Source organism: Ranitomeya variabilis, chromosome 4, assembly GCF_051348905.1.
Source record: "Ranitomeya variabilis isolate aRanVar5 chromosome 4, aRanVar5.hap1, whole genome shotgun sequence".
Lineage (NCBI taxonomy): Eukaryota > Metazoa > Chordata > Amphibia > Anura > Dendrobatidae > Ranitomeya > Ranitomeya variabilis.
Genome location: NC_135235.1, coordinates 623,392,546 through 623,418,811, shown reverse-complemented (window position 1 = coordinate 623,418,811; position 26,266 = coordinate 623,392,546). Strand labels below are relative to the sequence as shown.

The following is a 26,266-nucleotide window of genomic DNA, read 5'->3' as shown; positions in this document are numbered from 1 at the left end:
GCAGTATAATGTAGGGCCCAGTGTGAGAAAGCTGGGTCTCCCTCAGAGGTCATGGGTCTTCCAGCAGGACAATGACCCAAAACACACTTCAAAAACACTAGAAATGGTTTGAGAGAAAGCACTGGAGACTTCTAAGGTGGCCAGCAATGGGTCCAGACCTGAATCCCATAGAACACCTGTGGAGAGATCTAAAAATGGCAGTTTGGAGAAGGCACCCTTCAAATATCAGGGACCTGGAGCAGTTTGCCAAAGAAGAATGGTCTAAAATTCCAGCAGAGCATTGTAAGAAACTCATTGATGGTTACCGGAAGCGGTTGGTCGCAGTTATTTTGGCTAAAGGTTGTGCAACCAAGTATTAGGCTGAGGGTGCCAATACTTTTGTCTGGCCCATTTTTGGAGTTGTGTGTGAAATGATCAATGTTTTGCTTTTTGCTTCATTCTCTTTTGTGTTTTTTTCATATAAGACAAATTAAATGAAGATAATAATACCAAAGAATTTGTGTTTGCAATCATTTTCAGGAAGAAACTGAGTATTATCTGACAGAATTGCAGGGGTGTCAATACTTTTGGCCATGACTGTATATATATCTATTTCCCCCCCCCCCCCATCAACCGCTTGTATATTATAAGGCCTTCTGTAGGCTGCGTTCACACACGCAATCATGATCGAGCTGCAAATTTTTTTTGTTACGATTCTGTAACACAACTTTAAAATGTGGCCATGACAGCAAAAAATTATGGAAGGTGAAAGCACCAAGCTTTGGTGCTTTATTATAGGAAATGGATAAAAGAGGTTGTTCAACCTTTCAAGTTTCTCATAAAAAAAACAAGCAAGAAAACAAAACCCCACACGCCCTCTTCCCTGACCAAAACAGAACTCACTCTTCGAAACCATTGTCATCCTTCCGGTCTGATTGGCCGCAGTGGTCTTGTGCGTGGCTAACACATGACCACTGCAGCCAATTAGTGGCCTTAGAGGTCATCCGCCCCAATAGTGGCATCTATTAAGAAAAAGCATGATGCCAGTAATAATGATTTCGTACCAAGTATAATATGCCATCGGGGACTGTTAATGCTTGATGGATATGTGGAGGATTAGATTGGCGGGGTTTAATATATTACATTTTCTGCCTTTTTTGGGGGATTTTTACGATTGTATATTACACCCCCAATCACCCCTCCAACAAAAATAAAAATTTTAAACTTGATGGACAGCACTGACAAGGGATGGTATCCCACTTCACAAATGCATTTAGTTAGCACCAAAATTGGGGAGTAAGGGGTGATCGACTTTAAAGTAAGACAATTTTTTTTAAATTTATTTATTTTTTTTAAATATCACACAACCCCTTATCAGAGGATCGGTCATGTTAATATTGGGCACCCAGATTAATTCTCCGAAGCCAATGTAAAACTTCCATTAAAATCTGGCTTCTTGACAGATTCAACACGGACAAGAAAACGTAGGTGAATCTATATAAGAGACCAAACTGCACTCCAGCACTGAAGGGGTCATCAGGCGCACACACGACTGGTTTTACCCCGACTAAAATGTGGATCTAGCAGCAAGAAAAAAAACAAAAAAAAAACAAACAAAAAAAAAAACACACACTTAAAAGATGTAGAGGGATGAATAGACGTTATTACAAGACACATATGTTGGGGACATACAGCTGTCCGCAAGCAATTCGTCTGTAACAAATACGTGCCACCCAAAATGTTGGCGGCATTAAATGGAACGGAGCAAAGTCATCCATTTTGGCTCCCGGACCTCTGAGGACATAGACGTAGTAGTACTGGCAGCAGTTGCCCGCCTGTTTAAAATTGCGGTTCCACATCTATAGTATCATGCCCGCTGCCAGCGGTCGGATCTGTCACCACTTTATGTCCACGCGGGCAGTGTTTTGAGCAGCGGGCACATATTTGGTATGTAGGGAGTCTCTGGATTTCTGGGATTCCTCTCCCTCCAGCCAGCTGGTGTATAACTCATGTATATGAGGGTTATTTTCTGGGCTCTGAACTGGCACATTTGTGAATAAAACCTCCATGGCTTGCAGCTGTGCCCGCTCTGGTTTTCCATCTATTGACTGTGCCTGGCCTTTTCCATTCAAGCAACCTAGAAAAAACAAACAAAAACATTTATGATCACTTTTTTTTTTTTTTTTTTTTTTAAATGAAGACAAAAGTAGAACTATTGAAAAAATAAAACAAACTAACGTTAACACCCCCTGCCCAATACTGTATGTAGGTCCTCATAGGGCTCTTATCCTATATCAGGTAGAAGCCTGTGCTCCACATATCCTCCAAAGGTGTGCAGGCCTCCATTAATCTACAACATCCCACAGATAATCAATACCATTAAGTTCTAGGAATTTGGAGACAAGTCATCATCTTCATCATGTTCCCAAGACCATTCCCGATAGACTATTAAAAAGAAGAGTACTGTCATTACTGAATCTCATTGCCATGAAGGGCGGCAGGTGAAGCAAATGGTGGTCCTAGTGAACATGATTCATCAGACCAAACTGCCTTCTTCAATTGCTCCATGGTCCAGTTCTGATGACCACTTCTTTCTGTGCTGGACAGCAGTCAGAAAGGATAATTTGACCTGTCCGAAGACAGACAGTAAGCTGCGATGCAGTGCTCGATCCGACCCCTTGCCATCATAGCTGCGATGCTGTGCATGATCCGACCCCTTGCTATCATAGCTGCGATGCAGTGCTCGATCTGACCCCTTGCTATCATAGCTGCGATGCAGTGCTCGATCCGACCCCTTGCTATCATAGCTGCGATGCTGTGCACGATCCGACCCGTTGCTATCATAACTGCGATGCTGTGCACGATCCGACCCCTTGCTATCATAACTGCGATGCAGTGCTCGATCCGACCCCTTGCTATCATAACTGCGATGCAGTGCTCGATCCGACCCCTTGCCATCATAGCTGCGATGCTGTGCACGATCCAACCCCTTGCCATCATAGCTGCGATGCAGTGCTCGATCCGACCCCTTGCTATCATAGCTGCGATGCAGTGCTCGATCCGACCCCTTGCTATCATAGCTGCGATGCTGTGCACGATCCGACCCCTTGCTATCATAGCTGCGATGCTGTGCACGATCCGACCCCTTGCTATCATAACTGCGATGCTGTGCACGATCCGACCCCTTGCTATCATAACTGCGATGCTGTGCACGATCCAACCCCTTGCTATCATAACTGCGATGCTGTGCACGATCCGACCCCTTGCTATCATAACTGCGATGCTGTGCACGATCCAACCCCTTGCCATCATAGCTGCGATGCAGTGCTCGATCCGACCCCTTGCTATCATAGCTACGATGCTGTGAACGATCCAATCCCTTGCCATCATAGCTGCGATGCTGTGCACGATCCAACCCCTTGCTTTCATAGCTGAAATGCTGTGCACGATCCAACCCCTTGCTATCATAGCTGCGATGCTGTGCACGATCCAACCCCTTGCGATGCTGTGCACGATCCAACCCCTTGCTATCATAGCTGCGATGCTGTGCACGATCAGACCACTTTCTATCACAGCTGCGATGCTGTGCACGATCCGACCCCTTGCTATCATAGCTGCGATGCTGTGCACGATCAGACCACTTTCTATAAGGCCGGCCTCACACTAGCGGGTTTTACGGACGTAAGAGCGCAGAAATTACGTCCGTAAAACTCGCAAAATAAACGGCACAATTATTCTCAATGGGGCCGCTCCTATTAGCCGTATATTACGGATCCGTAATATACGGCTTTCTACGGCTGTACAAAATCGCAGCATGCTGCGTTTGTCATCGTATTGCGCAAAAAAAAAATAAAAAAAAAAATCGCTAATGAAAGTCTATGGGGGCGAGAAAAATACGGATTCCACACGGACCTGCAGTGTGACTTGCGAGAAAGACGCAGCGCTGTTAGTGAAAAGTCGGTAATTCAATTGCCGGCTTTTCATTTCTCCTGCACAAACCCGACAGGATATGAGACATGGTTTACATACAGTAAACCATCTCATATCCCCTTTTTTTTTGCATATTCCACACTACTAATGTTAGTAGTGTGTATGTGCAAAATTTCAGCGCTGTAGCTGCTGAAATAAAGGGTTAAATGGCGGAAAAAATTGGCGTGGGCTCCCGCGCAATTTTCTCCGCCAGAGTGGTAAAGCCAGTGACTGACGGCAGATATTAATAGCCAGGAGAGGGTCCATGGTTATTGGCCCCCCCGTGGCTAAAAACATCTGCCCCCAGCCACCCCAGAATAGGCACATCTGGAAGATGCGCCTATTCTGGCACTTGGCCACTCTCTTCCCACTCCCTGTAGCGGTGGGATATGGGGTAATGAAGGGTTAATGCCACCTTGCTATTGGAAGGTGACATTAAGCCAGATTAATAATGTAGAGGCGTCAATTATGACACCTATCCATTATTAATCCAATTGTTGGAAAGGGTTAAAAAACACACACACACATGATTTAAAAGTAGTTTAATGAAATAAACACAGCAGTTGTTGTAATAATTTATTGTTCTCTCAATCCATCAGGAACACCCTCGCTTGGAAAAATAATAAACGCACAAGATACATACCTTCTGGTGAACCGTCTCGTCCCACGAAGTAATCCATCTGAAGGGGTTAACTAATATTACAGGCAGAGCTGCGATAAACCACTCGCTGGTGCCTGTAATCCCCGGGTGCTGAAAGGAAAGCAGGATCTGTACTTACATTGAGTCGCGGTGAGGCGCCCTCTGGTGGATGTTCTCATGAACTGCAGCCTGGGAACTTTTTCCCACGCTCCAGGTCATATGAGGACATCCACCAGGGGGCGCATCACCGCGACTGAAGGAAATGTAGGTCAATGACCTACATTTCCTTCATTCGCCGGGGATTACAGGCACGGAGCACAGCTGCATTAGCAGGGCTCCTGCCTGTAATATTAGTTAACCCCTTCAGATGGATTACTTCGTGGGACGAGACGGTTCACCAGAAGGTATGTATCTTGTGCGTTTATTATTTTTCCAAGCGAGGGTGTTCCTGATGGATTGAGAGAACAATAAATTACTACAACAACCGCTGTGTTTATTTCATTAAACTACTTTTAAATCATGTGTGTGTGTGTTTTTTAACCCTTTCCAACAATTGGATTAATAATGGATAGGTGTCATCATTGCCGCCTCTCCATTATTAATCCGGCTTAATGTTACCTTACAATAGCAAGGTGGCATTAACCCTTCATTACCCCATATCCCACCGCTACAGGGAGTGGGAAGAGAGTGGCCAAGTGCCAGAATAGGCGCATCTTCCAGATGTGCCTTTTCTGGGGTGGCTGGGGGCAGACGTTTTTAGCCATGGGGGGGGGGGGGGGCAATAACCATGGACCCTCTCCTGGCTATTAATATCTGCCCTCAGTCACTGGCTTTACCATTCTGGCGGAGAAAATTGCGCGGGAGCCCACGCCAATTTTTTCCGCAATTTAACCCTTTATTTCAGCAGCTACAGCGCTGAAATTTTGCACATACACACTACTATCATTAGTAGTGTGGAATATGCAAACAAAAAGGGGATATGAGATGGTTTACTGTATGTAAACCATGTCTCATATCATGTCGGGTTTGTGCAGGAGAAATGAGAAGCCGGCAATTGAATTACCGGCTTTTAACACATATCGCGCTGAATGAAATCTAAATACAGAATATATATATATATATACACACACACTGTATATATGTTTTCCCGAACATTTGAGCACATAAATCCATTAGATGGCGGTTTTGCAAGCCTGCGCGAAAATCTCGCAGTACGGATGCCATACGGATTACATACGGAGGATGCCATGCGCAAAATACGCTGACACACCCTGACTACGGATCAATATTTTGGGAACATTTCTCCGTATTACGGCCGTAGTACGGACGTATAATACGTGGCGTATTGTCTTACGCCCAGTGTGAGGCCGGCCTAATAGTTGCAATGCTGTGCATGATCCAACCCCTTGCTATCACGACATCATCAGAATGCAAAAGACAAGGCAATATCCATCATACATATGTGAGCTGCAACGCAAATAGTTTGCATGAGCTAAAATCACTCAAATACACAATCTTAAAAAAAACAAAAAAACATTTTTTTTGGGGGGGGACTCACCTCCAGGACAGGCCAGGACCTCCACGAAGTGATAGTGAAATTTCCCCTTTCGCAATTTTAGTACCATGTTCTGAATGTTCCGAAACCCGTAAGCTGCAGCAAATCTCAGCACGGTCTCGCCATCTTTCTCCAAGCACACTTCTTGAAAGTCTTTGTTCCTAGAAAATACAAAACACAAAAAAACAAACAAAACACAATCACAAATAATTAACAGAGAACAGATTATCGGCAGCGTAAGCCCCTTATATAGATTTTTAGTGTCCATACTTTACACAGTATTTACATGAGTGGACTCACTTTAATGTCTTGTATGTGATTTCTTGAACCTCCATGCCAAACAGCTCCTTGGCAGCGTGACGAAAGAGGTGCGCGAGGTAACCGTCCGAGCTGGTGCCTTCATGGCGGACAAACTGACACGTGGTCCCTCCAAAGCTGATGACGAGAAAGGAAAAACAACCAAACTATATCAGTGCCAAGAAGATCATATTATAAACTCCTGCGTGACCACAAGTCACATACAACAGTGTCACGTACGATAAACAGAAGAGGAAATCAGAAACGCTTACTGGATTAAAACCATCATTCTGATGCAAAAGCGAAACATGGAAGTCACCAAATTGTACTGCCCACCCTTAAAGGGGACACATTGTTAGTGGCTGTAGAACAGGATATATGTATATATTTTTTTTTAATTTCGCCTCACTGTTGCTGAGATATTAGCAATCTAAGTATTTAGCAACTAATGAGTTAAATTAAAGTCCAAGTTGGTGTTATCACATGGCAACATATACATTAGTTACATCCTGTATTATACTCCAGAGCTGCACTCACTATTCTGCTGGTGCAGTCACTGTGTACATACATTACATTACTTATCCTGTACTGATCCGGAGTTACATCCTGTATTATACCCCAGAGCTGCACTCACTATTCTGCTGGTGCAGTCACTGTGTACATACATTACATTCCTTATCCTGTACTGATCCTGAGTTACATCTTGTATTATACTCCAGAGCTGCACTCACTATTCTGCTGATGCAGTCACTGTGTACATTCATTACATTACTTATCCTGAGTTACATCCTGTATTATACTCCAGAGCTGCACTCACTATTCTGCTGGTGCAGTCACTGTGTACATACATTACATTCCTTATCCTCTACTGATCCTGAGTTACATCCTGTATTATACCCAGGAGCTGCACTCACTGTTCTGCTGGTGCAGTCACTGTGTACATACATTACATTACTTATCCTGTACTGATCCTGAGTTACATCTTGTATTATACTCCAGAGCTGCACTCACTATTCTGCTGATGCAGTCACTGTGTACATTCATTACATTACTTATCCTGAGTTACATCCTGTATTATACCCCAGAGCTGCACTCACTATTCTGCTGATGCAGTCACTGTGTACATTCATTACATTACTTATCCTGAGTTACATCCTGTATTATACCCCAGAGCTGTACTCACTATTCTGCTGGTGCAGTCACTGTGTACATACATTACATTACTTATCCTGTACTGATCCTGAGTTACAGCCTGTATTATACTCCAGAGCAGCACTCACTATTCTGCTGGTGAAGCACGGGTACTCATTTTCTATTGATTGTATATCACTACTTTATTCTATGGTATAATGTGAGTGGCACACATTTTCTGTATTCACGTTGGCACATTATTTTCACTATACATGAGGGGAAAGAAAAAAAGAAAGAAAAAAAAAAAAAAAATCCGCTCCGCTTCACCAGTCAGCACACTGGTGCTGGTAAATCATTAGCCTTATATTGCCATCAAATCACTGATTTTCATAATGATGGCTAATTCGTTTTGGAAAGATAAGTGCTACAGTGAAACAGCAATTTGCTGGCCTTCTAGTGCAGGGGTCATGGAGTCATGAGTAAACCATGGGGCTAAACATACTGTAGCGTTGTCACATGGGTGCCACCTAGAGGGGGAGGTGTGTGGGAGAACAGTGATCCTTGAACAATATAGTGTGATGTCTCAGCGCCATCTACTGGTGGGAGAACAGTGATCATTGAGAACAATATAGCGTGAGGTCTACGCGCCGTCTAATTGGTGGGTGGGAGAATAGCGAACTTTGAGAACCATATATTATGAGGTCTCAGCACCATGTAGTGGTTGGGGTTGGTGGAGAACCGTGATCCTTGAGAACAATACAGTGTGGGGGTCTCAGCACCATCTAGTGGCAGGAGGAGTAAGCTTTAAAGGGAGTTTTTTGCTATGTAATCTGAAGACAGCATGCTGTAGGGGTTAAACCACAGATTTCAGTGAGGCATCCCTTATCAAGCTCTGTCCTGTTTACTTGCAATGATTGTTTTAATGCTTGGAGCTTCTCCTCGCGGGACACAGCGGCTCCTGCCTACTAGTCTGACTCCGCCCACTCCTGTGATAAGCAGCTCAGGGTCTACAGACATTGTATATACAGAGCCTGGTGACGGATTTCCGTTAGGGAGGAAGTAGTGCAGGGTCCCATGATAGGATGTAATGTAGTGTCACGGTATATCAGCGCCATCTAGTGGTATTAAGCGCTCCATGTAGTGGGTATGAATGGGTTACAACCCCCTCCACCAACTAAAAACAAAGCACTCTGTTAGTGAGAATAAAAGTGAAATCACACGGATAACGCGGGCAAGGATTAACAACTAGCTGCTGATTTGACCAACGAAGGGTGCCAAGATATTGCTTGCCACCCCCCCCCCGAATCACAAGGTAGCCATGTGATGTCAGCTGTTCGGAGCAGTCACATGATCAGCGTGTGCTGAGGGGTTAACCCATGGGGCGCCTGGTAGTGTTAGGCAGATGGGAGATTGTGCTGCAGCTCTAGAATAAAAACCCAGATCTCTTAAAAGGTGCACCAACTTAAAAAACAAAAACAAAAAAAACCACACATTTTACAAGCACGGCAGGATTTTTTTTTTTTTTTACGGGTTTCAGCGGTCCGGCTCATTACGCACACATGCTCTAGAGGAGATTCTTCCACGTCTTTTACGGAAACATTTCTCTCTTCCATAATTTGCATTACTTCACCTGGAAAAAAAAAAAAGGATTTCTTTTACTTAGAGGAATAATACTTTTAAATTTTGAGAGTTATTTAGGTTGATCTGCCGATACCCTAGAAAGGCAGCAGCCATCAGGTCAGTGTGGTCCCGACTGCTGGGACCCCAAACTATATATATTTCTAACATACCACCCCACAGACACCGGAGAAAACAGGGGCGCCACTTGCCTGACGTCAGCACGCAGTCGACATCGCGGCAGTTGAACAGATCGGTGTAATAGTCTTCCCTGAGGGCCTCCATCTTACGGTCATAACATGGCGCCACAGCGAGGTGGAATATTTTATCCGGGGACAGATTCTGGAAGAGCGAACACACGTGTATTCCGGGGGCTTCATCATAAACCACATCAGCGATATAAGAAGGGCAGACTCACCTTCTGTGATGCAAAGTAACTCTTCACTAGAGACCCCATAATCTGCTGAGGAGATTTTGCAGTGCAGATGTGCGGTGTAACCAGGTCGCCCAGAACACGCTCCGCATACTGCACCCACCCTGCGGGAAACGTGACGGAGGGTGAATGGGGCAACAAGGAAGAACTTATATATTACAGTAGTTAATGCCTTGTACATGGGAGCAGCATTATAGTAGTTACCGTATTTTGAGGATTATAAGACTCACCCCAAATTTTGAGGAGAAAAATAGGAAAAAAAACCTTTTAAATACAATGGTGGTGCTTCTTATAATCCATGCGTCTTATTGCTTACCGGGGGGGGGGTTGGCTACAATGAAGGGGGGAGCCCAGGATCGTTGCTGGAGGAGGCAGGAGTGGAGAGCAGCTGCAGGCCGGGATGATGGGGTGTTCAGATGTGCACCGCTGCAGGTGTTCGGTGGTGCAGAGGCCCATCTGTACTCCCCCTCATCCCAGCCTGCAGCAATGCTCCATCTCATCTCCCGAGATCTTGGTGCCAAGATCTCCACCTGAGCATGCCCCTCCCCCGGCAGCCATTTTCCCCGGAGTCCATCGCATAGTAAACCATGTAAGCAAGGGGGCTCTGGGCTTTCACAAAATGTTGGCAGAGCCCCCACACCCCTGAACACCTGCAGCGGCGCACATCCGAACACCCCCAGCCTGCAGCAACGCTCCTCTCCTGCCTCCTCCAGCAGCGACCCTGGGACCCTGTTCAACTGCGGCCAGTAAGGTATATCTGCATTATAAGACGCACCCTCATTTTCACTCCAAAAAGTGCGTCTTATAATCTGAAAGACACGGTATATTATTGTATATTGGAGCAGTATTATAGTAGATATATTATTGTATATTGGAGCAGTATTATAGTAGTTATATTCTTGCATACAGGAAGCTCTCCGCAGATAATTCCTCAGCAGAGAGGCAGCCTGTAGAGTAAATGTCTCCATAGCCCATCTATATTCTTTGTTTCACCCTGAAGCACATCCTCCATGTCACCGGTAGGGAAGGCAGGCGCTGGTGTGGGGGAGGGGTGGCGGTACAGCGAAGCGGTGTACATCAGGTAATCATTAGATGGTATTATGTGACACGTGAGTCCATATTGACGTCCTGCGCCTGTTTCCATTTCTGTGAATTTCGACTGAGTCATTGTTTACCAGCATCTGTACATTGGCCTTTTTCTTCCCTTCATTTATTTTGGTTAACCCTTCTGTCAGCAGTTTCACTTCTTGAAAAACACGTGCTCATTTGATCATTTAGGGGGGCAGAGCGGTACACTGTGGGTTTTTAACGCACCACTCATTACTCTGGCTGGGATGTTGGCATTACAGTTGCAGGGCGAGATTAGCCTTTTACCCACCAAGGTAGGACTATGACATTGCATAGCTGCCGCCAGCAACGTCCCTGACTCAGCAGAACCTGAGCTATTCCTGTGCCGTCACTTTCCAGAGTCTCCTTATCTTTAGCTTTGGCCTCAGGCAGTCATGTAGTCTTGAAAGCTCTTCTCTAACAAGGTCGTTAGCAAATTGCAATGGGTAATTCAATAATAACAAGTGGCGTGGAGTCTCAAGATCGGGGAGGATGGGGGGGGGATATTTAATTTTATCTCAAGGGCAAACAGCGTCACCAATGTTGGCTTCCAGGGCCTACTCAGGGTAGCCGGATATTATGACTACGTGAGGATGTCCGCACTGGGACCGATATGCAGCTGCTTAGCAATTGTGGCGCCGCTTATGTCAGACCATCGCTATTAACCTCCTCCTCTCAGGAGAGGTCAGAACTTACACCTAGCCTGTAGGGCACCGTTTACCTGGACAAGCGGAGGCGAACATGGGGAAGGCGTGCTCGTCCTGCGTCTGCCGCCTAAACCTTTGGATGAAGTCCTTCTGGGTTTCCAGGATGCTGAAATCCGCAGCGATCGTTGTATCAAACACGTGATGGACGCCTGACGAAGGAAGCAATACAAAACATTTTGGCAGAGGAGAGAAGTGCAACTAACATTTTTCACAGCTGCTCCCAAAGTGAACCATATTAATAAATTGCAATCTATGGCTTTAAGGGATAGTCCAGAATTAGAAAAACATGGCTGCTTTCTCTTACAAACAGTGCACCTCTTTCTTGGGGGTATGCATGGCGTTTCAGCTCTGCTCCGTGTACATTAATGGAGAAGATTGCAATAAGAGGCAACCTATCGTTATGAGGTGATTGTTTGAGAGAAAACAACCAGGAATCCTCCGTAATCCTGGAAACCCCTTTAAGTTATACTTTTACTTACCCAGACTCTTGAGGAAGCCGCAGAGCTTCTTGGCCGCCTCACAGACAGAAAGCTGGAACTTGACAGCAAAATAAGGCACAGACTGCGGACTGATCGACGCCACCACCAGTCTATGGAGAGAAGCGTCACACTTCTGGAAGATAGAGGTAAAAATCGATTACAGGTCATACTCCAGAGCTGCATTCACAATTCTGCAGGCAGAGGCTTAAAACTCTACAGACAAGACTTATCCCTGCCAAATGAAAGGGGTATTCTGTTTATCAATGTATCACTAGGATGGGCTGTAACTACCTACATAGATGGGGGTCTAACCAACCACTAGATGACTATGACGTCGATCCATTTTATTTTACGTGGTGAAAAACAAATTTTTACTTTGCATCGCTCTTTTCAGAGACCCGTGACAGTTTTCTGTTGATGGGGCTGAGCGAGGGTTTCTTGTTTTCATTTTTTAGCGATACAAATGTTGTGTACATACAATGAGTTGATACCTCATTACTACGTTTTTGGGGGTCGGTGAGGGGGCTTTTTTTTTTTTTGCAGTTATAGTTTTGAAGGGAACGATTCACTTTACTGAAAAAAAAAATATTTTTTTTTCTGCTTTTATTTTTCAGAAACATTTTAGTGATTAAACAGCAGCGACAGGAGCTAGGTCAGATAGCTGCTGTTAGAGGATGCATAACGCAGCTGGCACCTGCCCTCTATGCAGCAGGCTCAGTTCCTGAGCCTGCTCCATACATATAAGCCCATTCCATGGATATATACATCACGGAGCATTAAGGAGGGTTAAAGAAGTTTTCAACAGAGGGTCCATCTTTACAACAGGTCATTGACGTATGCTATAACCATTGGGATGAAAAACGCAGGACACAATGAAAAAAAGGCATTGTATCCTGAATATAGCAGATCACAGGGACCATTATTGTGTTTGATGTTCTGATGTCAGATACCTCCAACGATTTTACATTGATGGATGCTTCCAAGAATAGGGAATGGCGTATTGACAGATTGCAACTACAAGCTAGCAGAATTGTGATTGCAGCTCCGGATGTTAATGCCGTGCCTGACACGTCAATGAGGTTATTACTCTCATACCTTATTGAGACTTAGAACCTTGAAAAGCTCCTTCTGGTTCTGAGCGAAGATCTTGGAGCCTTCTTCCGAGGTCACACAGTTGTTACACGCCAGGCAATCGCTCAGGAAGATGCGGGAATCGGCCAGACGATGAAACTCACTTTTCTATTAACAGAAAAGAACTCAAAGATGTCATTGGAGCAATTTTGGGAGTTGTAGCTTCATAACATTTTGCAAGTTACCCCTGAACTAGGAATATATGGGGGGAAAGGGAAGTTCACAAAGGAAATAATTTTTAAGTTGTCCATTAACATTTTTTTCAAATTTCTTTTCAAATTCCGCAGTTGGCTTTGATGGGTGTAAAGTCTGGTCAGGGTGGAGTGGCGGGAACAGATAAGGTTCTTTAGTTGGGTGTGTGTGAGACGGAACATCCTGAGCCCAACATGGTAGGTCTCAGATAAGGCAGTGTCTCACTCTCACCTCGTCTCCGTCCTCCGGAGCCAGCGGCACAGAAAGCTCCGCATCATCTGCATTCTTCTTTTTTTTCTTGCTACATTCCTGCCGGTTGGGGGAAAAAAGAAAAAAAGTTTTAGAAATGCTTGTTACAAATAGAAAATGTAAAAACATACAAACAAACAAAAAACACACCAATTAATTAGAAGCATTGAATAAAAATAGATTTTTTTTTAAATCTAATAATCAACATGGGGAGAGAAAAAAAAAAAAATGTATGTGAATATATATATATATATACACACTATATAATTGTCTAAGGGTCACTTCCGTCTGTCCTTCTGTCTGTAACGGTTATTCGTTCGCTGATTGGTCTCGCCAGCTGCCTGTCATGGCTGCCGCGACCAATCAGCGACGCACACAGTCCGGAAGAAAATGGCCGCTCCTTACTCCCCGCACTCACTGCCCGGCGCCCGCATACTCCCCTCCGCTCACACAGGGTTAATGCCGGCGGTAACGGACCGCGTTATGCCGCGGGTAACGCACTCCGTTACCGCTGCTACTAACCCTGTGTGACCAAGTTTTTTTTTTACTATTGACGCAGCCTATGCAGCGCCAATAGTAAAAACATCTAATGTTAAAAATAATAATAAAAAAAAAAAGATTATATACTCACCTACGCCGCCTTTCCCGCTCCTCGCGATGCAACCGGCACATTCCGGTGGCACGGATCGTCTGGCAGAAGGACCTGTTGTGACGTCACGGTCATGTGACCGCGATGTCATCACAAGTCCTGCGCGCCTGCGCGGAAAGGACCTGCCGTGACGTCACGGTCACGTGACCGCAACGTCATCACACCCTGGGACCGGAAGATGCCGCCTGCACCCCACACAGGCGACAGAACTACAACGCGCCTGCAGAAGGTGAGTATATGTTTATTTTTATTTTTTTAACCTGTGTCATACGTGGATGGGCAATATGCTACATAGCTGGGCAATATACTACATGGGCTGTGCAATATACTACGTGGCTCTGTGCTGTATACTACGTCACTGGGCAATATACTATGTGGCTCTGTGCTGTATACTACGTCACTGGGCAATATACTATGTGGCTCTGTGCTGTATACTACGTCACTGGGCAATATACTACGTAGCTGGGCAATATACTACGTGGCTCTGTGCTGTATACTACGTCACTGGGCAATATACTACATGGGCTGTGCAATATACTACGTGGCTCTGTGCTGTATACTACATCACTGGGCAATATACTATGTGGCTCTGCTGTATACTACGTCACTGGGCAATATACTACGTGGACATACATATTCTAGAATACCCGATGCGTTAGAATCGGTGTGTGTGTGTGTGTGTGTGTGTGTGTGTGTGTGTGTGTGTGTGTGTGTGAGATATATATATATATATATATTATACACATATAAAAAGTTTTCCTGCACGTTTCTACATATATTTACAGACCTGAAATGCAAGTAGAGCTGTATGACAACAACCAAGAGCGAATGTCACAAATCACACATAGTCACAGACTATCAAGTTACTACAGCCCTGCCTGCCTATGGCTCCGGGGAGGTTAATCATTCATTATATTATTTTCATTTTCGATTTGGTAATTTTAGTTTCTCACAGACTTTAATAAACAAGTAACAAAAAAAATAAAATAAAATGTATTTCTTTTTTGTTTATATACCTAAAAAAACAAAAAAAAACAAAAGACACCCCACCAGTGGTAAGGGAGATGATGACAAATGGGTATTAGGTCGCATACCAGGAGTATTCACAACAGAATGGAAACAGTCTCTCTGCCACTCAAAATATTTGTCTACCCTCCTACCTCCCCCCATGGTCAGCATTCACAAAAATATTTGTTGAGAGGAGAGAAGGGCTGGTCCTACAGAAAATGCAAGAACAAAAACAATTCTCTCCGGTTACAAAAGGAGCCTTCACCTAAAATATCAAAGAGGAAAAAGGAAAAACAAAAGAGAAAAAAAACAAACACCTAAACACCATACTGACCTCCCCCAACCACAAAAAAAATCTCACTTGCCACTTGTCACTAAAGTGGCCTTGCAGCACCTACAGGTCAAATAGAAGACATGCTGTTAACTATGTAGGTACCAGTGAGGTACCAAAGGGTACAAAGCTGACAATATGGCCGTCATGGGTGCAATGCGCCCCGGGTTGGCACGTTGGCTGTAAGTATGAGGCCAATATTTGGGGTGGGGTTCATAACTGACACAACAAAAATCCCCAAAATCAGGTGGAAGATGGATATGAAGTAGACGAGGAGTCAGCAACGGGCTCTGTGGTTGGAGGGCGACGTGTTTTGGAAAAGGTTCTTGTAAGTAAGGTGGACATATCCGAAGACCCCGATGTCTAGTCTGAGGGTGATGTAATGGCGGATCTCTGAGCGTCTCTCTGAGCGGCTTCTGCCGTACTCCACGTGCGCTGACATCCACAGGATCTCCCATTGCATCCAGGACAGTTGAATAATCCAGTTGGAACCAACACTGACCCTATATGCGCTTTACCTACTATACCAGTAAAATTGTTCTGATGAAGGTCCGGATGTGGATGGAAAACGTTCAAACATATCTTTGTGGATGCACATTAAAAGGATCTTCTTTACACCAAAATTCTTCTTGAGTGCCAAGTTTTCTTCTTATTTTGTAATGGCAGATCCGTCAGCACTAAGGCTTTGAACACAAAGGGGTATGGGGCTTGGGCACATCCTGCGGTGGCATGTTGCTGTGGGTTACGTTGTGCTCGTGCTGTCGTATTATGTTGCTGTGGGTTACGTTGCATCCGAGCAGATCCTGTCGTAGTAACCCACTGCAACATGCTACCACAGCATCCGCACATGCGCAATGTAACCCACAGCAACATGCTACCACAGCATCCGCACATGCGCAATGTAACCCACAGCAACTTACTACGGCAGCACAGGCGCAATGTAACCCACAGCAACTTGCCATCGCAGTATCAGCCTGAGCGCAACGTAACACATAGCAACATACTACCACAGGATATACACATTAGAGCAATGTAAGTCAATGCAACATACTACAGCGTCAGGCCAGCTAACCAAGAGAAGAACCAAGGATGCTGGCAAGTAAGAGGCCGTTCGTAGGGCTCTGGTCCAACAGCCACAGACTATTAATGTGGCCACGAGTCCTGTGAATTTGCTGTAACCCATAGCAAGATATTACATGAGTGCAGCGTAACTCACAGCAACCAAATGTAACCCATCAGCAACACATCACAGAAGTGCCACCTGCCTTCAAAGCCCACAGTATTGTACTACAGCAAAACAAACTTGGGAGCGGCGTAACCCATAGCAACAAAATGTAACATGTCAGCAACATCTCCTGGCGGCTAGGCGCGCACCGTAACCCACAGCAACATCTCATGGAAGCTATGCACGCATTGTAACCATAGCAACATCTCATGGCGGCTACGATCACACCGTAACCCATAGCAACATCTCATGGAAGCTACGCATGCACCGTAACCCATAGCAACATCTCATGGAAGCTACGCACACACTGTAACCCATAGCAACATCTCATGGAAGCTATTTATTTATATAGCACCATTAATTCCATGGTGCTGTACATGAGAAGGGGTTACATACAAATAACAGATATCACTTACAGTAAGCAAACTAACAATGACTGACTGGTACAGAGGGGAGAGGACCCTGCCCTTGCCGCCTTACATTCTACAGGATGGTGGGTAAGGAGACAGTTGGTCGGGGGTTGCGGTAGCTCCGATGGTGTTGAGGTGGTCGTGTGGTCATTACAGGCTGTAAGCTTCTTTGAAGAACTGGGTTTCAGGTTTCTTTAGCTATGCACGCAACGTCACCCACAGCAACATCTCATGGAAGCTACGAGCGCACCGTCACCCACAGCAACATCTCATGGAAGTTACGAGCGCACCATAACCCATAGCAACAGCTTATGGAAGCTATGCATGCGAACGTGCATTGTAACCCATAGCAGCATCTCATGCAAGCTACAAGAGCAGCGTAACCCACAGCAACAGCTCATGGAAGCTATGCGTGCACCGTAACCCACGGCAACATCTCATGGAGGATATGCCCGCACCGTAACCCACGGCAACATATCATGGAGGATATGCCCGCACCGTAACCCACGGCAACATATCATGGAGGATATGCACGCACCGTAACCCACGGCAACATATCATGGAGGATATGCACGCACCGTAACCCACGGCAACATATCATGGAGGATATGCACGCACCGTAACCCACGGCAACATATCATGGAGGATATGCACGCACCGTAACCCACAGCAACATCTCATGGAGGATATGCACGCACCGTAACCCACAGAAACCATACATGCAACATCTCATGGAAGCTACACACGCGCACCGTAACCCATAGCAACAAGTGTAACATGTACTCCGCACACTACAGCAGAAGAGACACCGATCCACTGTAACCCATAGCAACAATTTACCGCAGAATCTACCATCCACGTGCGCAGTATCACATAGCAACCAAAAAGACTTACGACAAGAAAACGTGCGGCAAAGGCAGGAGGCAAACGGTGAACGCGCCTCAATAATAAATCGGACGAAGAATTGTCACCCCAATGGGATTTGTTGATGCCCTGATTTTACTAAGATGTCGTAACCCCCCCCAAATTATATATAGGCTTTTATGCACATATCTAATATATAAAGCTGAATGTGTGTGTGTGTGTATGTATGTATGTATGTATGTATGTCCGGGATTGGCATCTGAACCGTAGCAGCTACAGCCACAAAATTTTGCACAGTCACACGTCTGGACCCCGAGAGCGTCATAGGCTATGTTGTGAGGTGAAATTTTAACCCCGCGCTTTCCAATTCACCAAACAATTTTGCCCCTATCTACATAATGGGGAAAAAGTGAAAGGAAAAGTGTTGGAGGCGTCGCAGCTACAGGCACAAAATTTTGCACAGTCACACGTCTGGACCCTGAGAGCGTCAAAGCTATATTGTGAGGTGAAATTTTAACCCCGCGCTTTCCAAGTCACCAAACAATTTTGCCCCTATCTACATAATGGGGAAAAAATGAAAGGAAAAGTGTTGGAGGCAAATTAACAGCTGCCAGATGTGAACAAGGGGGACTTAAAGAATGACAGCGATGGCACCAAAGAGTATATACTGTACAGTTGCTAAGGTGGGGCCCCAACATGGGATAATCACACCACCACGGGGATATGAACACACACACAAAATGCGCCACACACTACCACGTGCTCGAACACATATACCACCCTCAGTGCACATTTCACCACACATACACCAACCTCGCCACATAAAAGTAGAAACACAAAAGTCGCCGCTCAAAACTCGCCACGCGCAAAACTCTCCACATGCAAAACTCGCCACACGTGCAAAACTCGCCACACGCAAAACTTGCACACGCAGAAAAATTGCCACACGCAGAAAAATTGCCACATGCACAAAAGTTGCAACACATGCAAAAGTTGCCTCACACAAAACTTGCACATACTCAAAAGGCACCACACATAAAACTCGCCACGCGCAAAACTCGCCATGCGCAAAACTTGCTGCACACAACTTGCTACACTAACCTGTCACATGCAACTCGACACACAAAAAGTTGCTACACGCATGTCGCCACACAAAACTCATCTCACAAAAGTCCCTACATGCATGTCGCCACACGCAACTCAACACACACAACTTGACACACGAAACTCGCCCTAAAACACACACAAGTCTGGTATCCTTCAAAAATAAAAATCTGATTAATAAGCAGACAAACTACAAGAGCAACAAATGTACCATATAGGAATCCGGCAGCTGTCAGTCACATGACCAGTCTATTATGTGTATGTGTGAGCTAATATATACTGCCAGGGGGTGGGCTTACTGTTGGCTGGGGATTTATCAGGCTGCCATTTTAGCTTACAAATACTGAGGTAAAAATACTGACCAAATAACGTGTGAACGAGGGCTAATACAGGAGGAGATGGCATACAGCTATATACTATATACAGGAGATGACACACAGGTATATACTATTTACAGGGGAGATGACACACAGGTATATACTATATACAGGAGGAGATGACACACAGATATATACTATATACAGGAGAGATGACACACAGGTATATACTATATAGAGGAGGAGATGACATACAGGTACATACTACATACAGGAGGAGATGACATACAGGTATATACTATATACAGGAGGAGATGACACACAGGTATATACTATATACAGGAGCAGATTACCTACAGGTATATAGTATATACAGGAGGAGATGACACAGGTATATGCTATGTATAGGAGGAGATGACATACAGGTATATACTATATACAGGAGATGACACACAGATATATACTATATATAGGTGAGATGACACACAGGTATATACTATATACAGGAGATTACATACAGGTATATCTAATATATAAAGCTGAATGTGTGTATGTATGTATGTGTGTATGTCCGGGATTGGCATCTGTACCGTCGCAGCTACAGCCACAAAATTTTGCACAGTCACACGTCTGGACCCCGAGAGCGTCATAGGCTATGTTGTGAGGTGAAATTTTAACCCCGCGCGTTCCAATTCACCAAACAATTTTGCTCCTATCTACATAATGGGGAAAAAGTGAAGGGAAAAGTGTTGGAGGAAAATTGACAGCTGCCAGATGTGAACAATGAGGACTTAAAGAATGAGAGCGATGGCGACAAAGAGTATATACCGTACAGTTGCTAAGGTGGGGCCCCGACATGGGATACTCACCACACACGGGGATATGAACACAAACACAAAATGCGCCACACACTACCACGTGCTTGAACACATATACCACCCTCAGCACACATTTCACCACACACACACACCAACCTCGCCACATAAAAGTCGAAACACAAAAGTCACCACTCAAAACTCGCTACATGCAAAACTCGCCATATGCAAAACTAGGCTCACGCAAAACTCGCCACACGTGCAAAACTCACCTCATGGAAAACTCACCTCATGCAAAACTTGCACACACAGAAAAATTGCCACATGTACAAAAGTTGCACCACATGCAAAAGTTGCCTCACACAAAACTTGCACATACTCAAAATGCACCACACATAAAACTCGCCACGCGCAAAACTCGCCATGCACAAATCTTGCTGCACACAACTTGCTACACTAACCTGTCACATGCAACTCAACACACAAAATGTTGCTACACGCATGTCGCCACACAAAACTCATCTCACAAAAGTCGCTACATGCATGTCGCCACACGCAACTCAACACACACAACTTGACACATAAAACTCGCCCTAAAACACACACAAGTCTGGTATTGTCCTTCAAAAATAAAAATCTGATTAATAAGCAAACTACAAGAGCAACAAATGTACCATATAGGAAATACGGCAGCTGTCAGTCACATGACCTGTCTATTATGTGTATGTGTGAGCTAATATATACTGCCAGGGGGGAGGGCTTCCTGTTGGCTGGGGATTTATCAGGCTGCCAATAGCAACCAATCACAGCTCAGCTTCTATTTTGCTACAGTTAATTAACCTGAGCTCTGATTGGTTAATATAGGCAACAAAGACATTCTCAGTATAACAAAGCTAATATATGTTGTGAAATGCTTCTATTTGCTTAGTTTTTGCCTTTTAATAATTACATTTCTATCTATTTGTTTTGTGGTTTTTGTGTGCAGAATAAATTTTTGTTAACACATTCTATTTTGCTAACAGCAGTCATTAACCCGGGCGAAGCCGGGTAGTACAGCTAGTCTAATATATAAAGCTGAATGTGTGTGTGTGTGTATGTATGTATGTATGTATGTATGTCCGGGATTGGCATCTGAACCGTAGCAGCTACAGCCACAAAATTTTGCACAGTCACACGTCTGGACCCCGAGAGCGTCATAGGCTATGTTGTGAGGTGAAATTTTAACCCCGCGCTTTCCAATTCACCAAACAATTTTGCCCCTATCTACATAATGGGGAAAAAGTGAAAGGAAAAGTGTTGGAGGCGTCGCAGCTACAGGCACAAAATTTTGCACAGTCACACGTCTGGACCCTGAGAGCGTCAAAGCTATATTGTGAGGTGAAATTTTAACCCCGCGCTTTCCAATTCACCAAACAATTTTGCCCCTATCTACATAATGGGGAAAAAATGAAAGGAAAAGTGTTGGAGGCAAATTAACAGCTGCCAGATGTGAACAAGGGGGACTTAAAGAATGACAGCGATGGCACCAAAGAGTATATACTGTACAGTTGCTAAGGTGGGGCCCCAACATGGGATAATCACACCACCACGGGGATATGAACACACACACAAAATGCGCCACACACTACCACGTGCTCGAACACATATACCACCCTCAGTGCACATTTCACCACACATACACCAACCTCGCCACATAAAAGTAGAAACACAAAAGTCGCCGCTCAAAACTCGCCACGCGCAAAACTCTCCACATGCAAAACTCGCCACACGTGCAAAACTCGCCACACGCAAAACTTGCACACGCAGAAAAATTGCCACACGCAGAAAAATTGCCACATGCACAAAAGTTGCAACACATGCAAAAGTTGCCTCACACAAAACTTGCACATACTCAAAAGGCACCACACATAAAACTCGCCACGCGCAAAACTCGCCATGCGCAAAACTTGCTGCACACAACTTGCTACACTAACCTGTCACATGCAACTCGACACACAAAAAGTTGCTACACGCATGTCGCCACACAAAACTCATCTCACAAAAGTCCCTACATGCATGTCGCCACACGCAACTCAACACACACAACTTGACACACGAAACTCGCCCTAAAACACACACAAGTCTGGTATCCTTCAAAAATAAAAATCTGATTAATAAGCAGACAAACTACAAGAGCAACAAATGTACCATATAGGAATCCGGCAGCTGTCAGTCACATGACCAGTCTATTATGTGTATGTGTGAGCTAATATATACTGCCAGGGGGTGGGCTTACTGTTGGCTGGGGATTTATCAGGCTGCCATTTTAGCTTACAAATACTGAGGTAAAAATACTGACCAAATAACGTGTGAACGAGGGCTAATACAGGAGGAGATGACATACAGCTATATACTATATACAGGAGATGACACACAGGTATATACTATTTACAGGGGAGATGACACACAGGTATATACTATATACAGGAGGAGATGACACACAGATATATACTATATACAGGAGAGATGACACACAGGTATATACTATATAGAGGAGGAGATGACATACAGGTACATACTACATACAGGAGGAGATGACATACAGGTATATACTATATACAGGAGGAGATGACACACAGGTATATACTATATACAGGAGCAGATTACCTACAGGTATATAGTATATACAGGAGGAGATGACACAGGTATATGCTATGTATAGGAGGAGATGACATACAGGTATATACTATATACAGGAGATGACACACAGATATATACTATATATAGGTGAGATGACACACAGGTATATACTATATACAGGAGATTACATACAGGTATATCTAATATATAAAGCTGAATGTGTGTATGTATGTATGTGTGTATGTCCGGGATTGGCATCTGTACCGTCGCAGCTACAGCCACAAAATTTTGCACAGTCACACGTCTGGACCCCGAGAGCGTCATAGGCTATGTTGTGAGGTGAAATTTTAACCCCGCGCGTTCCAATTCACCAAACAATTTTGCTCCTATCTACATAATGGGGAAAAAGTGAAGGGAAAAGTGTTGGAGGAAAATTGACAGCTGCCAGATGTGAACAATGAGGACTTAAAGAATGAGAGCGATGGCGACAAAGAGTATATACCGTACAGTTGCTAAGGTGGGGCCCCGACATGGGATACTCACCACACACGGGGATATGAACACAAACACAAAATGCGCCACACACTACCACGTGCTTGAACACATATACCACCCTCAGCACACATTTCACCACACACACACACCAACCTCGCCACATAAAAGTCGAAACACAAAAGTCACCACTCAAAACTCGCTACATTCAAAACTCGCTACATGCAAAACTCGCCATATGCAAAACTAGGCTCACGCAAAACTCGCCACACGTGCAAAACTCACCTCATGGAAAACTCACCTCATGCAAAACTTGCACACACAGAAAAATTGCCACATGTACAAAAGTTGCACCACATGCAAAAGTTGCCTCACACAAAACTTGCACATACTCAAAATGCACCACACATAAAACTCGCCATGCGCAAAACTCGCCATGCACAAATCTTGCTGCACACAACTTGCTACACTAACCTGTCACATGCAACTCAACACACAAAATGTTGCTACACGCATGTCGCCACACAAAACTCATCTCACAAAAGTCGCTACATGCATGTCGCCACACGCAACTCAACACACACAACTTGACACATGAAACTCGCCCTAAAACACACACAAGTCTGGTATCCTTCAAAAATAAAAATCTGATTAATAAGCAAACTACAAGAGCAACAAATGTACCATATAGGAAATACGGCAGCTGTCAGTCACATGACCTGTCTATTATGTGTATGTGTGAGCTAATATATACTGCCAGGGGGGAGGGCTTCCTGTTGGCTGGGGATTTATCAGGCTGCCAATAGCAACCAATCACAGCTCAGCTTCTATTTTGCTACAGTTAATTAACCTGAGCTCTGATTGGTTAATATAGGCAACAAAGACATTCTCAGTATAACAAAGCTAATATATGTTGTGAAATGCTTCTATTTGCTTAGTTTTTGCCTTTTAATAATTACATTTCTATCTATTTGTTTTGTGGTTTTTGTGTGCAGAATAAATTTTTGTTAACACATTCTATTTTGCTAACAGCAGTCATTAACCCGGGCGAAGCCGGGTAGTACAGCTAGTACAGTATAAAAGCCCAAATAAATAGAAATATTAGCAAAACTACATTAGAAATTAAGGTAATGTCAGCAAGAAAAATATTGTTGGAAAAAAATTGTATATAATCAGAAAATAATCATAAAGGGCCAGGCCGTGTGTGTGAGAGGCTCTGGGGTCCCAGGGGTTAATCCTACGTCCCGCAGTGCAGGGACACAGTGGAGCGAGCGGCTGTCTGCAGCACCCCGGGTGACGAGGGGTTAAGTGTCAGCCATGTCTGGCCCCCGCTGCTGTGGCCGGAGGTCGCTCACCGCCTTGGTGCAGTTCTCACACTTCATGTCTGTCCGGTCAGGGTGGTCCCTGGTCCCGGGGGTCGCACGGCACACGCTGCTGTCACCCGGAGCTTTGTTACCCCTCGTCTCTCGCCTCTTACTTTGCTCCCGTTTAATTGATAGCGCCTCAACCAATGAGAAGCAGGGGAAGGTGGATTTCCTCCCGTAACCCCGCCCAGAACACGCCCACCTGTCATATTGTCCGAATAGTACAAACACAGTCCTCACTGTGGCCGCCATGTTTTTGAAGACCGCCCCGAAGACTTAACCAGGTGCCACTTCGGCAAAATGCCTCCTTCTAAGGGGTACACTATAATGGCGTTTAATTTCTCCTCTAGTGCTCTGAGATTAGCACTAAGAGGCTAGTGGTCATGTGACGACAATAAACTATAAGGATACGCGAGAGACTGAAGGGGGCGCTGCAGAGCTGATGCAGAGCCCCATGACAATACTCTGCAGAACTTTTCCTCCGTAATGTACTCCACGCATGACAAAATAGTGCGCCCTCTAGTACTCATGAAGAAAGTGACCTGAGAAGATGCGGCGCCATCTAGTGTCCAGCCCAAGTATAATGTGTGTGGTGCGCCGTGACCTCAACAGAACCCAGTTGTGATGATGAACTGTAGGGAGGCATCGCCACCTACTGTCCAGTTTTGGGATAACACGATAGTGCCACCTAGTGGATAGAGCTGATATAACAAAGTCGTAAGCGTGCGCAATAAGTATTGGACGCCACTTCCTGGTAAAAATGTGAAATACACGTTTGCAGAGCCACCTTGTGGCCAATATATGGATAACAGCATGAAATGAACAGATACGGAGCCATTTAGGGTATGTGCACACGTTGCAGATTTGCCTGTGGAATTTGTGCAGAGTCTGCATCTCTTGGCAGAAAACGCAGGTAAAAATCTGCGCGGATTTCATGCGGATTTGTATGCGTTTTTGTAAGCTAAATAAAGATCTATTATTTAAAAAAAAAAAAAAGAATTATGTCATTTCTTGTCCAACCTCTTATTTTACATACTTGATTGAAGAATAATGTTTACACACACAGAAAGATAGATCTATAGATGGATAGATAATACCAAGCCCGTTGTTTAGTAATAAACATAATAAAATGGTACATAAAGAGTTAAATAAAGACACACACACACACACACACACACACACACACACACACACACACACACACACACACACACACACACACACACACACACACACACACACACACACACACACACACACACACACACACACACACACACACACACACTCTGCGCTAGGCCGGGGTTACACTTGTGACAAACTTGCACGAGTCTCGCACCTCAATACCCAGCACTCGGAACGAAGAGTTCAGCTGCATAGAAATACATGGAGCCGCACACTCCGGTCCCGAGTGCTGGCGGCAGTGCCGGGTATTGAGGTGCGAGACTCGAGCAAGTTTGTCACAAGTGTGACCCCGGCCTTAAATGCAATATCTGTTTAATTTAAAAAAAAGATTGATAAAAAAAAATGGCTTGGGCTCCCGCCAGAGACGAAAAGCCAGCAACTGGGGGCCGATGTTTAT

The 26,266-nt window shown here is 44.7% G+C and overlaps 1 protein-coding gene across 1 annotated transcript; it reads right to left on the bottom strand.

Annotated features, from left to right (window-relative positions):
• On the bottom strand, positions 1-24,815 carry NARF (nuclear prelamin A recognition factor). Its single transcript, XM_077253510.1, has 11 exons — positions 24,676-24,815; positions 13,469-13,546; positions 13,010-13,153; positions 11,915-12,047; positions 11,450-11,584; positions 9,607-9,725; positions 9,401-9,530; positions 9,129-9,201; positions 6,444-6,578; positions 6,147-6,304; positions 1-2,116 (listed from the first exon to the last, which is right to left on the bottom strand). Exons 1-11 carry the CDS (start codon positions 24,700-24,702, stop codon positions 1,875-1,877), a joined length of 1,374 nt encoding a protein of 457 aa, XP_077109625.1. The 5' UTR covers positions 24,703-24,815; the 3' UTR covers positions 1-1,874.
• Positions 24,816-26,266: the final 1,451 nt, after the last annotated feature.